At 43.7% G+C, this 16,425-nt stretch overlaps 1 protein-coding gene across 3 annotated transcripts in view; it reads right to left on the bottom strand.

The window, feature by feature from the left end:
* The window catches only part of ESRP1 (epithelial splicing regulatory protein 1), a 38,274-nt gene extending 25,840 nt beyond the window's left edge, over window positions 1-12,434 (bottom strand). For all 3 annotated transcript variants that reach the window (XM_048508453.1, XM_048508454.1, XM_048508452.1), the window contains exons 1-4: window positions 12,206-12,434; window positions 11,484-11,612; window positions 9,696-9,809; window positions 6,493-6,607 (exon numbers count right to left, since the gene is read on the bottom strand). In XM_048508453.1, coding sequence (XP_048364410.1) covers window positions 6,493-6,607; window positions 9,696-9,809; window positions 11,484-11,612; window positions 12,206-12,337 — 490 coding nt within the window. In that variant the 5' untranslated portion in view covers window positions 12,338-12,434. The remainder of the gene's footprint in view (window positions 1-6,492; window positions 6,608-9,695; window positions 9,810-11,483; window positions 11,613-12,205) is intronic.
* Between the last annotated feature and the right edge of the window lie 3,991 nt (window positions 12,435-16,425).

The raw sequence follows: 16,425 nt of genomic DNA on the forward strand, positions 1-16,425 counted from the left end.
TCCCCCCTCACAACAAACACCCTGTGAGGTAGGTGGGGCTGAGAGAGCTCTGTAGAGCTGTGACTAGCCCAAGGTCACCCAGCTGACGTGTGTGGGAGTGTACAGGCTAATCTGAATTCCCCAGATAAGCCTCCACAGCTCAGGCAGCAGAGCTGGGAATCAAACCCGGTTCCTCCAGATTAGATACACGAGCTCTTAACCTCCTACGCCACTGCTGCTCCTTCAGGGAGATCTAGTCTTCCCACTTGAAATATTATATGTCCAGATGCAGTAAGTCTATATTGTAAAACAGCAAAGGTTAACAGCACAACCAGCAGAAGATCCAGTTCAGTTTAAGAACAGCCTTCTAATACCTTAGCATACATTCTATGTAAAATCCTGATTCTTTGCCTGCATCGCAAAGTACTACAGAAGTATAAATTAGAACAAACACTGGAAGTGCCGCTGAACCGTGCACTCCAAATGTTTTTTACATAAATATGAGGATCAATGCATTAATCTGAATGACTGCCAAGAATCTGTTCTAACTCAAAGAATGCTCATGATTGGCTGTGCAACACCTTCTGCATGTCTGATCTCCAGGTGAAGTGGGATGTGTCCTCTGGAGACCCATGATTTATGACTGCAAGCTTGATTGGCTCCACCCTAGGGCATTTGCAACAGGGAACAGGCTGAGCAAGCTTTGCAGGTGGAGAACTGCAGTGGATTAGATAGTACTAGGAATGTAGGCAGACTCTAAAATCTACATGTATTTCCAGCTTAGTTGGGATGAACCTATCCATTTGTTAGCAAATGGCAGGCTCACCTGAGAGGATAGGCACATAATTAACATAATCTGAAAGTGAAGAACTGGGCAGATGATTTTCTAAAAGCTGCACTTAACAAGAACACTCATAAAATAACGTAAAACAGAGTATACCATCAGGGGAATTAGCAACACTTCAAAGAATGAAATAAGCGTTTCAGGGGATCAAATGAACACAAACATACAGCATAGGACTGCAGTTCAATAGTTTGCAGAAGCTGGGGCATGCAAAGGATTGTGGGGTGAGGAGACAGACAACTGGAAAAAAAAACCTGGCTATACATTAGTTTGGCCCATGCTGCTCAACACAAATGTGTTGCAGACATTAAAAAAAACCATTTTGGCTTTTTGTGTGTGCATAGTGTGTGTGTGTGTGGGGGGGGGGGGCAAAGTGTTTCAGGGAAAATGGTTCTTTTGTTCATCCCCCTCCCAACTCTCACTTTCGGATTGCGTAGTTTGTGCCCACCATTTTCTGCCACTTCAGGTTTCTCTGTGCTGCCCACCATTTGCAGAAGATTCCCATGGATGTCGGCTCTGTTTGCAGCACATCCACATATGCAATTTCTGTTTGTAAAGTCCCTGAAGTTAGTTTTCACTGCCGATTCCACATGTGTGTTGGTTTTTTTCCAACGAGGTATGTCCGAAGCTATGAAGACTCAATATGAGAACAATTCTCAAATCAAGTCTTTGTAGCTTTGAAGATACCTAATTGAAAATAACAACAAAAGGAAAATGACGCCAATACAGAATCGGCAGTGAAAACTAACTTCATGTACTTTACAAACAGAAAGGGCAGATGGATGAGCTGAAAGCAGAGCAAATGTCTGTGGGAACCTTCTGCCACTGGCAGGTGGTATGGAGAGGCCTGAAGTGGCAGAAAATGATGGGCATGAGATGCCAAACGGAAAGTGGGAGCTGTCACAAATCGGGTGGAAAAGATAAAACGTTTCCTGCTCTCTACACAGCAAGCAGGAAACGTTTTCAAAGCGACTTCAGAAAAATTGTTCTTTTAATGTTGTTGGCAAAGTCTATTTTGAGCAAAAAAAAAAGTTTGTTTTTGTTTTCAGCAAAAATAAAATAAAAAATTTAAAAATCCAAACTTTTTTGGAGGGAAACTGTCTTTTTTAACGTCCTGAGGATGTCTTTTTTAACGTCCTGAGGATGTTTTGCTTGTGTTGTGTGGATGAGCCTCTTCTAGGGTGCTATTTTTCTTTTCTCTCTCCTTTTCAGACCTATGAGTACACTCCTTTTCCACTAAGCTATAAAACTAATAATCTATGCAAGCATGGGAAGGTCCCCCTCCCCCCACACAAAAACCTCTTTTCTTGTCTGTAAATGTAACCCCCATGCTCAGAATGGGTTGACCCAGTAAGGGGTAGAGACTCAAAGCAGCAAGAGGCTGCAGACCTCATGTAGTTTGGAGGAGACAAGGCTACCAGACTCGGACCTTGGTTTGTATAAGCCCTTAACACCTTGTTAAGGGTTTCTTTTTGTGGTTGTAATGGGTGAGAGTTCTCCTGGAAACCTTCATCATGTTGAATCCTGTTCATCAAGCCCTTGGAGTCTTCAGGAGCCAACCTACTTGCAAAGAAGAATTGGACTTGGCAGTATCAGTAGACTGTAAATATAAGGACTTTAAAATGCAAACCTTGAAGTGTGATGTTAAATGTTGATGTTATATGTTATATGTTAAGAAAGTAAACCATTTTGTTTTTAAAATTTGTTGTTGCAAACTCATTCCAAGTTCTGCCCACAGAACCCACAGATAGAGGTTACATAAACAGCCCCTTTGCAGGCTTCTACTGATAGGTATTTAACCATGTTTTCTATTGCAGAGAAGAGGATGACAACCTGTGTCCATTAGGTGCAACTCAGGGTTGAAGTACTAAATGAGCACAGAATGAACTGAGAGCAGGGTAGGTGAAGGGCTGATCTCTTTGCCCATATTATGCTGTCTACTACGAAAGACCGTCATTGCAACTCCTGCTGCTAGAGCCCGCACCTACGAAAATGTGGTAAGTAGTGAGCAGGGACAGGTCACTCTCAGTGGTGGCTCCCCTGTTATGTGATGTTTCCCCTCTGAAGCTTGCCTGATGCCAGTTTTGTCATCTTTCAGACACCAAGTGAAAACAAATCTCTTCACCTATTTTTGTTCATTCTTCTTCAATATTTCATTTATGCTTCTCCAGCATTTAGTGCCTATAATTCTTTTAACCTGTTTAGCTTTTTAAAACTGGATTAAAAAATATCTTGCTAGCAGCTTTAAGCAATGTTCTTAATAAACTAATTAACTTCTATTACGTTTTATGAACTTGTACAACCTCATTTGGAAGGCTGCATTCAGTTCTATATGCCAAAACAAGGGGAGGGGGATGAAAGAATACCCAACAATCATCATTTACCTCATTTCAAAAACCCTGCCTATACTCCAAAGAACTTACTGGGTCACCTTTCCTCCCACACAAAGCTGTGGAACGAATCAGGATGAAAGAGAGTGCCTGTCCTAAAATCACACAGTGACCTCCTGGCTGATTGAAGCTATGAAGCCGGCTCTTCCCAGCCCAAGTCAGTGACCCAACTGCATACCATACAGATGCATGAGGAACATTTCCAACTTTCAAAGGTGATGTGAAGTGTTTTAGAAACTATAATCAATTACACGCCACACTACTGTGGTATATTTACTACCTGTGACAGAAAACCAACCAGCTTTTCTGTGTGTGAAAAAATGAACGGAGTTCCCATGACTACCAAAAAGGCTATGATGAGGATTGTGGGATCCCAGGTGGGGATGGAAACAGGGCCTGTAGTAAAAAGGGGGGATAGGGTGAGATTGTAGTAAGATTTTATCACAAAGTTTTCTTGCTGATTTTGCATGTTTCTATGTAGTTTTGAGCTCATCAGATTCAACTGTTGGTCAAATCTGATAGTGTAACTTTTCCCTTTACTCTTTAACAGTTAATTAAAATAGTTACAAAAATATTCAATTTGTTGCCTTCTAATAGAGATTAATAATTAAGTTTAGCCTTCTAATCTTGGCCTGAAAAATATCAGATAAGCAAATATCCAATACGTTTGATTATTTCATCAATAGTGTGATTAACTGAACAACAATTAAGAACAAAACATTTATCTATGATCCCATTTTTATGTTAGAAAAGGGCTAGTGAGTGAAGATGAGATAGCTATTTTTCTATATTAATGCACTGATGTGATAAACAAATCAGATTTCTATGTATAGAGCTCTCAGACAATAGTGATATGATTTCTGTTTACGTGCACGTCTTGGGTTTATAGAAAATACCTAAAGACAGTTTAAAGGAATCTGAAATCTGGCTTGCTTTAAATTTTACTTATTCAAATATGAGAAATGTTTGAAGTTTTAAAATTACCAGCACTTTCTGCCATTGTTATAGTTAATTTTCATGTGGTTGTATTTTCTAACACCTTGCCGGATAAAGAGAATTATTTCTTCTTTCAATAAAAGACAGACATTTTCTGAAGGTTTTCTGTCTGGGTTGCTATTAATAATTCAAAGATCAGAACTATCTATTAATTCATTTCTACTATCCGAAGTAAAGATCACATACAACTTTTATCAGATAGATGCCAGAGCTATCCGGCGCTAAACAGTTTAAAAGATAAATTCTTAAAAAACAAATTAGTCCAGAATCTCAATGGAATCCAAAGCACCCAGGTACTACAAAAGCCTGAAATGGAATCCTATTGGTTAAGATATAAAACAAAGTCTACCATATAACAGCAGTCTGCTCTCAGCAGATGACAAACCAAAATATACCTCTTGAAAATTGGATGTAGTTATTCTCCCCTCCTTAAAAAAAGAACCAAGAGCAGTCTTGTCAAGGGTGAAAGGAAGGCAACCAGAACAGCTTGTCAGCTATTTCCTGGTTTTTTAAAAATTAAAAATCATCCCTGCTCCTTTTCCATCACAGCATCTCTTCCTAGAGAGTGGAAAAACAGATCAGGGGAGGAAGAATTCTGAGTGGGAAACAGCCAAAAGGGAAGAACATCAAGCCAGTCCTCCTCTCAGTGTTTCTGATTACAGCTGATCATCATTTTAAAAGCACAACTGGGAGGGGGGGGGCGGTCTGGTTTTTTTAAACAAACATCAACCATACAGCATTTGTTTTGGCCCTACTGTGTGACTCCCCCCTATATAGCTTGCTGTGTTCAGGACTGACAAAAAATGTGCAGACCAAGGAGAATGAACTACCAATGGAAAGAAGTGTAAAGTGATAGGAGTTTTTAAAATTTCACACTTAACCCTTCACAGGCTAGGAGGGAACAGATTGTGACAGTCAGGAATGCTAGTACATTTGCCTGATAAATTATGGTTTTCAAGATTTATGGAAATTTATTGTTTTTGCAATTTTAAAATGGTTGTGTTAGTTTCGTTGCATGCGCCTTGTTTTCCTGTTTTATATGGATGACTTGCATCTGTTGTTAACAGGTTTTTGCTGGTTATAGACATTTTATGTGCATAAAGCTGATATCTAGATTTGCTCATCAAGAAATATGTACAGTAATTAGATTTGGTTCTTCTTAAAAAGCGTTTGAGAAAGTAGGTTCTTGGACCTATATAACTTCATGCCACAGTACATTTGCTTACAAGTTAACCAAGAGAGTCCATTTTTGCTACAACCATAATGTAGCAATGAATGATCTAAAAAGTTCACAGAAGATTTAACAGCACAATTCTATCTCTAGCTCAACTGGTTTTTCCATAGAGATCAAAGATAACCTGGACAAGGAATCCAAGGTCATTTTATTACTACTGTTGTACTACTAGTCACCACTTGCAGTGAAAGATTACTAGCAAGGCTGAAAGATCTGGGTAGAGTTAGGCTATTTCAGGGAGAATCAGAGCTTAATTAGAAGTTTATAAGTTTGTATAGAAGTCAGACCTGCTCCTGCCAATCACATAATTTATGCCTAGAGAAGGAACAGTATAAAAATATTCTCACTAAATTTAATGGAGAGCCCTATATGGTTGCCTCTTCTTCCCAGCCCCATAGGGGGAAAACTCTCTCTGCATCGTACTGTGGCATACTGCCACTGCAGTATATAAGCCCCGGTAAAGGCACGCAGATTATGTATATGGAAACAGAACACGGAGCTTCATCACTACCCGCCCCAGCACATAAACAGATTCTGGTGGAGAAGGACTTTGCACCAACACACTCTTCAAACAGTCAGGCTGAAGCAAAGGATGCTGCAACCATAGTACCAAGATAAGAGGATGCAGAGAACACTTCAACACTCCAAATCAAACTGTTTCCTCCCTTGCAGAAAAGAGAGGAAACTGACCAGGTTAGCAACCCCCATTTACTCAACAAGTGGTAAGAGTTTTCCCACAAAGTATGAAGGGAGAAATTCTCCCTCTTGTTCCAGTCAGCTGCCTCACACCCTTGCAAGCCTGTATCTTGCATGAACTGAAGAGCTTAAGGGAGTGCCAACCGAACATTTTTTTCACACATTTATCCAAAGTTCTGCACTAGTATAACGCTCAGTGTAACAAAGTATAAACATCACCAGTTAAGATACAAATATGCAACATTTTGAACTATAGCATGTTTTTCTAGCCATCGCTGTGGGAGAGGGGGAGGCAATTACAGTTCTGAAGGGGTACCATTTCTTAACCCTTGGTTTTGCTTCTTAAAGGATACGTTCTGCCATGGCTTTAGCATCCAACTTGTCGATTTCAGGTGAGCCCGGACAACATTTCTTGAATTCTTTTCGTAGATCAAAAAATGAGTAGAAACATTCTGGCAACAAGATATTCTGCAAGAGAATGGGTTACTTCTGGTAAGCCAAGATAGAATCCATCTATTTTTTTTTCCAACTTGCACACTTAACAGTCTGAACAGTTAGTCTGAACGCCTGCTCAGCTATCATAACAAGCCCTTTTGCAATCCACTCATCAGGCACTTAAACATTGCTAAATTTCTCCCTTGTGAATACTTAAAGATGAAAGTGCAACCTGTTGTAGATTATAAAACCACAACTAGTGGTTACACTACAACGGGAATACTCATTACTCCCACATACACAGTTTAACTATCCACTAAGGCAAAGGACAAGAGAAAAAGGGCACGTTTTATAGAAGGGTTTTTCCCCAGGAATCAATGCAGACTATCTAACGAAGTTGGTTCTGATCTCCAGAAATTTAACGTTGATTGTTCTCAACAGAAGCCTGAAGAACAACACATACCTATTTTCTCCAGTACCATAACCAGCCTATTCCTTCCTCCAGTACGCATCTTTAATATGAAAAGCATTTCTAAAAAAGCAGTCCTGAGCGAAATTACACCCTTCCACCTTCAAAGGACTTAGAAGGGTGTAACTCTGCTTGAGGACTATGCTGTACATAACTTATAGCAAACTTCTACTTCAGACTTCCTCTGTGACCCAGAATTCATAACCCAGATGTAAAGTCCATTTTAGGGCTGGGATCCCAGACAAAATGAAAGGAACATTTCTTAATAGATACAGAACGATGGAGAGACTCAGGTACTAAATGATGCAGTGACAGAACTGCCCAAATTATGGAAACTGTGAGTGAGTTACTCAGCAACTTCCAAAATGAATGCCAGTTAAATCCTTTTTTGTTCTGTGACACTGTACAGTTCCAAAGCCTCAAGACTCAATTTTACTTTAGTGGGAAGCACATGGTGTTCAAATCACATGAACTGTATAAGAGTTTTTGGAAAAATAATAAATGAATGGGCCTGGGTTACAACTAACCCCCCTCCCTCCCCAATTGTCTAAGAAAACTTCTGTACACTTGATCCCCTATAGTACAGTACACCTTAGGCAAGAATTAAAAATCTGCACGGAATAGGAAAGGGGAGAAGCAATATATATATGAACATTTATATATACATATATGTGAACATTTATATATATATGAACACACACACACACACACACACACACACACATATATATATATGAACACACACACACACACATATATATATGAGAGGCATATATGAGACATACTTTTGTGGCAGATTGATTTCTGAATGGCCATGCTTTGACAAGCATCTGCTTCCAGCTATTTTAAAAGTTTGGAATGTATGTATTTTTGGAAAAGGTTGATCTGTTGGGAGCACAATGTAACTGGGGCTGACATACAACTGTAATTGTATGGTTAGCATCACAATATACTATGTATTTAATCCTGCTCAGATAAAGTATAATGCTGAAAGCATCATTGTAGATCACTGATAGCAGGTTAGCAATGACTGCAGTTAAACATAAATGCTCTTTGAAGAAACATGCAAGAATTGTAGGCTAATGACTATATTAGGAATACCTGTCCTAGGTGCTGAGCCTCTACAAAACTAGTGGTACAGTGGTTAAAAGTAGTCGACTCTAACATGGAGGACCAGGTTTGATCCCCCACTCCTCCAGATGAAACCTGATGGGTGACTTTGGGCCAGTCATAGTTCACTCAGAACTCTCTGAGGCCACACAGATGCAGGCACTGGCAAACCATCTCTGAAAGTCTCTGGCCTTGAAAACCCTCAGGGGTCACCATAAGTCAGCTGTGATTGACAGCATGGACACACACAGACTACAAAAGGAGGAATGCTACCATAAGGTGATCAGTGCAAAAGCACAGGGGAAAGACGGTTGTGAAAATATGAACATTTAGGAGTTTTATGCTGAGGAATAAGATGTCTGTTTTGAACAGGGAAGTCTGACCTTGGGTTTCAGTTTTCCAATAATGTGTGTGCATTTTCTTCAACAGCACACAGAAGGAAGGAGATGTTTATAAATGAGGACAGTTTAATTGCTCTTTATTATCTGCTTCAGCAGCTTTGTGAGAAGTGGTACATGGATCCACTAGAAAACAAATTTTCTCTCCATGCAAAGGGAAAGAAAGTTAGCAACACTAAATAGGCATGTCTTCCCTTGTTCAAACTATTTTCTAGCACAATAAAATACTCAGGTCCCAGACAGATTCAAATGTCCCTATATTCACAAACACTTATTCAAGGTCAATAGCATTCAATGTAGAGGATATAGTTTAAACCATTTACAGAGAAACAAAAAATGATAACAACAGTTAAATGCTCCAAAAGCTTGGCCAGCTAGAACCAAAGGAAAAACAGCTTCAAACATAAACAGTTGCCATCGTGAGTTGGAAACCTGCATTGAAATCACATCTCTACAACCACGCAAAGCATGTGCAAATGCAATAATGAACACCTAAATTGTTCTTTTTCTAAATGCAGCAATGATGTGTAAGAAACCATCACTTAGGACAGGGATGGCCAATTAGTCATGCTGGCAGGGGCTGATGGGAATTGTAGCCCATGAACATCTGGAGTGCCATAGGTTGGCCACCCCTGACTTAGGAAGTACTCTTAACAGAAACAGTATCTCAAACTTTGCAGAATTTCCCAAACAAGCCAATATGTAAGCAGCAAGCCTCAGACTGGGACTGTGAGACTTAAAATTTCAAATTCAACCTTTTCCAACTGATGCTTGTAAAGTCAGGGAGTACCTTGCAAAGGAAGCAATATTAAATTTAAGGTCAATGCTAGAAAATACTTGCCCTGCTGTGCCCAGTTCTACACAGTTCATTGCTAGGGCATTGTTCTGTTGAATAAAAGCAACAAGCAAAGACAGCAGGTTGTACGGAATGCAAATATACAAAATCGTATTGCTGGTTACAAGATACACTTTTCCAAGCATTCCAAGTGCTGCCAGAGAATAAATCACCAGAATCCTACCATGAATCTGGATAAGGGGCAATTCATGAGTATCTGAGATTTTAAGCAAAATCCTCAAAATAAAGCCAGCAATAATCCACTCATCAATAATGGTTAAGCAGAATTCAAGGAATTAGTCCCCTTACCTTTTTGGATGCTTCGGGGTGTAGAACCTGCCTGATATGAAGCTGCCCATCAGTGCAGAGACAGAATGAAGTACCCACACCAATATTTAGTTCATTGCTCACAGACTGGTTAAACTAGAAGCAGCAAGACAGAAAATAGAACACTTACAACATGAAGACACATTTTTCCAGTACATATGATTCCATTCCTCTTTCAAATGAAATGCACTACTTGCCTAGAGAAGAACACCTGCTTCTGCAAACCTAGGTTCACAGCTCTATGCTTTCAGTGCAGGCAAAATATGAACTCCTTAGATTTGGCAACTTGACAATGAGTTGTTCGTTCCAGCCTGCTTTAGAAGGCTGTTGCAAGTCTAGAACAAGTTATTTTATGCACTTTCTAGCACGCAGAAGTTATTATTAAAACACTATTCAGCATGTCTCTGGGAGAGGCAGGAAACATTTCCAGAGGACCAGCACCTACAAATGAACGGGATCAGCCTTCAAATTATCTTTACAGATCTCAGTTAAAGCAGTCTGTAGAGATGCACTTCAAAAAGCACTTTGTTTAATTTACTTTATTTATACCCTATTATTGTCCCCAATGAGGACTCAAAGCAGCTTACAACACTGCTGTCCCCTTCTCCACTTCGTCTTCACAACCATCCTGTGAAGTAGGTCAGTTAAAGCGTGTATGACTGGTCTAAGAACACCCAGCAAGTTTTCATGCCTAAGTGGGGATTTGAACCTTAATCTTCCAGATATTAGTATAATACCTACCCCCCATTGATAATATTAATCTATCAATTGTGGTAACGATGTTGGATTGTGGTTCTGCAAGTGTATTGGAAGCGTTGGCTAACTTTTTGTGCTCTGTCATCAGCAAACGGTTATAACTGTACTGGAGATTGTATCATTACACTGAGGTCGCCATTTTTCTGGTATATTGCTGCTGTTTTAATTATGCCATTAAAGGTTTATATATATATATAGTATAATACCTTTGTACCACACCGGCCTTCACTGAAGCAACACGAGATAAACATAAGATGCCCTTAAGCTGAAAACTAACATCTGGGTTGTGCATCATTATTCTATACTTACATTTCACCTAGTCTATACTTCATTTTATAATTCATTATAGAACAATGAAAAAACTCCCATCGGAAAAAGAATAGGGCAGTGATTAGATGTTACATCTTCTCAATTTGTTTGAATTTGCTCTTTAACTTATTCCAGTCAGCAGGTCATGTTAGTTTGTAGTAACAAAAAAGGATGTTCCAGTTCTCAAACAAAATTCCTTCTAGCCTTTGAGCTTTTTTTCTTAAAGGAATGGTTAAGGATTGGCAAAATGAAGATAACAATGAGAAAATCAATTGGTTTTGAATGAGAGAAGATTCAAAGGCTTTGGAAAAATCACACCCTCCACTCTCCCAGTCTATCTGTGCTTCTCTGGTAGTCCAGCCCACTGAGTTCACCAAGATTTACTTCTATGTAAACCAGCAGAGTCTGAGCCTGCAAATCGCTAGAATCAGCAACAATAATCACAATGTCATCTTAATGTGGTTCACATGCTCCATGAGAAAGACTCTCCCCTTTTGAGCTAAGCACACGTGGGCCTTGAAAGTGGAACAGACCGTCTCCTCCTATGTGACTCACCTCACCCTCCCACAACAAACCCAACCCATCCCTGGAGAGAAATGGAGTGTCTGAACATCTCAGGTCTCATGCAAGCCTAGAACTAACCCCAGACAGAAGCGGGCAAGAGAACTACTTCTTGTGGAAATGGTAAAGGGGGAGAGGACTTACCTGTCTCAGAGCTTGCTCCAGCTGCGGGGCCAGCATCAAGCTGTCCAACATACTCTGGGTTTCTTCTTGGCATTCCTCCGTCAGCTCCGAAAGGTCAGGTTTGATCAGCACTTCGTGGAGATTTCCCACCTCCAGGAATAAAAAGGGGCAGGGGGGAAGATAAGAGATTAGCCTTTCCCCCCCACATTTTCTTCTGTCGACTTGCCTCAAGAAAGAAGATCAGATACTGACATTCAGGTAACTCAGACTGGCAGACCCAGTCGCTGGACGAAGAGTGTTTAAGATGCACTTTCCCCCTTACTTATGGTGTGGCCCTCTACGAGCGTTTCTGCAGAAAGAAGCCCCAACGGGTTCAATGGGTTTTACTCCCAGATAAGTGTAGGGAGGACTGTGGCCTTTGATATCACAGAGGTGCCTTCCAAAATTCAAACTTTCCAGCCTCTTGGAGAAGCAGTAACTACAGGTAGGCAACACGTTGAACAGTTCAATGTTGGCTCGACCCTCCAGGGCTTTCAAACATTCAAATCCCACACTCAGACTGAGTCCCACCTCTCCATTCTTTTTCTCTGGTGACACAGCAGACCTCCACATGGTCTCACGTCTAAAATGAGGAACGAGGAGGCTCCATGGAGGTCAGCCCAGCCCACCATGCACGACTGGGAGAAAGCCAGAAGGGGGCTCTCCGCATTCCCCGACAGAGCCCTCTCCCCTCAGCCAAATACCTTCTTGTTCGCCAGATCCACCACTTTCCACAGCAGCTGGATCAACTCCCGCTCATCCGATCCCAGCCTAGCCCCATTGGCCCCCGCTGTGGCCCCGAACAAGATCACCAGGTAGTCGGGAGACGTCGTCATGACGAGGAAGAAGAAGGAGCACCACCAAGGGAGAAACGACCTTCACCAACTTGGCCCAGAGGCACCCAGCGGCCACCCACCCCCAAGCCCTCGCGCCCCAACCAACCAACCAACCCGCCCGTCCACCGTCCCACACCTCCAGCCCCCCAAGCGCGCCTTGACTCCCCGGGACCTGCTCCTCTGAGGAGGAAGGCGCATGCCCCGTGTGGCCTTTGGAGGGGAGGGCCCCTTTTTCCTTTTGGGTGGCTTAATGGCGAGGGAAACCAACGGCAAGGCTACACCCCTGGCAGGCACGCAATGGCTGCAGGCTCGGCCGTTTTGGGGTGTGGCCCTACCTGCCCACTCCGCCCTCCCCACGTGGTGCAGGTAAGAGACACCTGGGGGCGCCCGCCCATTGGCTGCTTCCAACAGGGACGTGGCAGGCCGAGGGAGGAGGCAAGGGCAGCGGCCGCCAGAGGGGCTTGGGCCGGGGAGCTGAGAGTGTGGCGGGGCAAAGGTAGGCAAGGGGGGCCGTAAAACAGAGGGGCCCCCTCCGACGGCTCGCAAGTTTGGCTTGTGGCGGGACCCCCCGTGGGCGGTGGCCAGCAAAGTGGCCACTCGCAGTGAAACTCGACGCCTGTGGTTCCCTGCAAGGGGCAATGGCACCTGCGCGGCTGGCGCTGAGTCCCGAGGGCGCCTCTTGACTTCTGTCCCGAGCGCCCGTCGGGAGGCTTTATTCCGCGCTGTTGCTTTGGAGAGCCCTGCCCCTGACAACTCATGAAGCCAGCTGTCGGTTGCTTGGGAGTAAGCCCCACCAGGAAGCCCACGGAGGGTCAGTTTCAGGAGTCTGCAGCGGAACAGTTTGGCTTGTGCCAAACTACTAACCCTCTAGGGACGTACAACGATTTTCGGGGTTTGAGTTTTCCCGAGCCCAAAGCTCCCATCACCGTCAGATATCCTTGTGAGATGAGAGTCAAAACTCCCTTCCTTAGATATCTGACAAAGAGAGAGTTGATTATTTCCTCGAAGGCTTTCACGGCCGGAATCACTAGGGCTTGTGGTTTTCCCGGTTGTATGGCTGGGTTCCAGTAGCATTTTCTCCTGACGTTTCGCCTGCATCTGTGGCTGGCCACATATGCAGGCGAAACGTCACGAAAAAATGTTACTGGAACACGGCCATACAACGCGGAAAAACCACAACACCCTGGAGAGTTGATTCTTTGCAATCTCACACCCCGAAATGCTTGTTCCTCTCTAAGGGGCTACTACACTCGTGTCTAGCTGCTCTGGAACCCGGGTTTTTGAGACCCTGGGTGGGGAGGGGGGAAAGTGACATTTCAGTGAGTGTCAGTTTAGGATCTGTGAATCCTGAGTTCGAATCTCAGCTCTGTGGTAGGAACTGGGCTGGGACGGCCCTTGGGCTAGTCTCCTCCTCTTCGCAGTTGTTGTTGTGAAGATAAAATGGAGACACAGAAAGATCCTTCAAATCAAGTCGCTTTGGCTCTCCTGTGGGTAGAAAGGGGTGATACAAATATCTTCATATTAACATGAGACAGGGCTAATGACGGGCTCTTGAAACTGGATGGTGGAGAAAAAACGGTCACTTCTGGGGCAGATGGGAATTTTGCTACGAGAAATCGGGGAGCAATATTAAGGGTCTGGGTTCCAAATTTTAACCCTCCCAGGCTAGGTGATAGCTGTGTGCGTTTGTGTGTAAATCATTGCGGAGACACAGCTGACTCTTAGCGATCCCAGCAAGGAACTTTCATGGCAAGTGAGAAACTGAGGTGGTTTGCCGAGATCTGAGGAGGCTGAACTATACCATGCCGCCTTTCCTCAGCCCCTCCCTCCCCTCTACAAAGTATGGAAGCACAGATTAGCAGACAGACGAATAGGGTGACATTTTACAAGGCAGTGACAGCTCTGTCATAGCTGAACTGATTTGGCAACAGAGCCCCATTGACTTCAGTTCAGTTGACTTCCAAAGTAAACTCGACGGGTGTTGCGCCGGATTTGTTCAGGCAGCACACGTTAATTTCACGAATCGGGTTAAGTTAAAACGATTGCAGGAAAAGCGTGACATGATTCCAGGCAGGTTTGTTCAAGAAGCCAGTCTTAAGGAAGTGTGCGACGCCACGGCTGCAACCCTCCACACAATTACTAAAAAGCACCAAAGGTGCAAGGCAATTCTATCCATTTAGAAATACCCCCACCCCCCCCCACCCCCCCATTTCATTACGGACCGAATGAGCCTTGAATGGAAAGGTGGGGAAAAGGTCCGCGCCCTGCCTGGACGCTGGGAAAGGAGAATCTCAGGCTGCCTGGAGAGCTTGCGGAGGGAGGACGTCAGCTGTCCAAAGGCAGTTGAGAGGGCATCCCCTTCCCACATAGTCTCTCCATCCATTCATTCATGCTCTCCGTCTGCGGACGCTAAGAGGGCAGCAGCAGCCTTAAGAGGTGAGAAAGAAGCGTGCACAGCACCGCAGCTCGTCGGACTGGATGATCCGGTTTCGGAGGGCGGAGCTTCCTTCCCAGCAGCCCCACCCCCAGATTGCAGGGCGGGGGAGACTCGGCTGCCCGGGCAGGCGTCTGAGCTGACAGCTGCCATTCACTTAGGCAAGCGGAATCTTCTTGAGCGCATGCGCACTGGTCCCCAGGGCTTGCTCGTAGGCGTCAGGCTTTTTTGCGCATCCGCTTGTGACACGGTGACACTTCTCACGGGCAGAAGCGAGCACGCGCAGGACTGGGCGGCACTCTGTTAAAATTCACTGGGGCTCGATTCCAGTTAGAATGCTCAGGGTCCACCCCATCAGCCTTCAGCATGGCCATGCTGGTAGGGGCTGATGGGAATTGTAGTTCCTGAACATCTGGAGAGCCGCAGGTTCCCTACCCCTGGCCCAGGCCAGGCCGGGGTGGCTCTCCAGATGTTCAGGAACTACAATTCCCATCAGCCTCTGTCAGCATGGCCATGCTGGTAGGGGCTGATGGGGATGGACTAATTTATCTGGAAGAAACAGTCCCAAACAGATCGGAATAAACATTGGCATGCAATCTGGTGCACAGTCTAATGCACGGCTGCATTAGAATCCATGTATTTGATGAAGTGGGTTGTAGCTAAGGAAAGATTACCCAGTAAGGATTTTCGGGATCTTTAGATGCCACCCCTCCCTCCCTCCCTCCTGCCCTTCCAACAGCAACATACTAACAATAACCTTCTAACCTATTAAGAAGTTTACACCCCTGTGTAAAAGTGTTACTGTCACTCCTCGATCCTACATATTCTCCCAAGTATAAGACAGTGCATAGAGAATATTCTGGCCATGTGAACGACTGTAGATAGGGAACAACGACTTCAGTGTGTTTGAACCTTCCCTTCTCTGACCCTTTCCATTTTTTCTTTCTTTTACTTCACCAAAAACAATGTCTCACTAACCGAAGGAACAGCCCGACTCTATGCAGAATTAGGTGCGGCTGCACCAATAGGTTGAGGCATGCTTGACTCTGCATAAGATCTGGCTGTAACTTTCTGCTACCAAGCCTCTGGCAAGAAACTCAACCTGTTAGACGAGGAACTGGAGCTGATTCCGGCTTCCTGACAAGGTCGGCCTTATATTCCATCAAGGAAGGCGTATCAGGCAGTTGCAACTCAAATAACAAACGTGTTGTGGAACCTGAAGGACTAACAAAGCTACTGTGGCAACGTTTTCGTGGGTCGGACAAATTTACCCTTCGTCGTGAAGTGGACTTCAGATTCCCAAACTTTATATGCCACAAAAAGGTGCCAATGGCACTAGGCTCTTTTATAACAGGCCTAGAGTAATAGCGAAGACAGGATGTTGTAGCATAATTAAGATGGCGTTAACACGTTTCTAGGCTAAGTGGATTCCGCACAGCATATTTATAACGAGTTGCTATCGTTAAAAACGAACTTGTTTCCCCTAAAATATGCTATGCGGAATCACCTGGGTGCAAAACAGTCTCAGGGTCCAACTTTAAACAAAGAGTCCTGTCTCTTTAATAGAGGCTTAATTGGATTTTTTTAACAGGTGATATTTATTTCCATCATCAAAAGCTTCACCTGGTGTTTCCACAAATTAAGCCTCTACAGA

Source organism: Sphaerodactylus townsendi, linkage group LG09 (genome assembly GCF_021028975.2).
Source record: "Sphaerodactylus townsendi isolate TG3544 linkage group LG09, MPM_Stown_v2.3, whole genome shotgun sequence".
Classification (NCBI taxonomy): domain Eukaryota; kingdom Metazoa; phylum Chordata; class Lepidosauria; order Squamata; family Sphaerodactylidae; genus Sphaerodactylus; species Sphaerodactylus townsendi.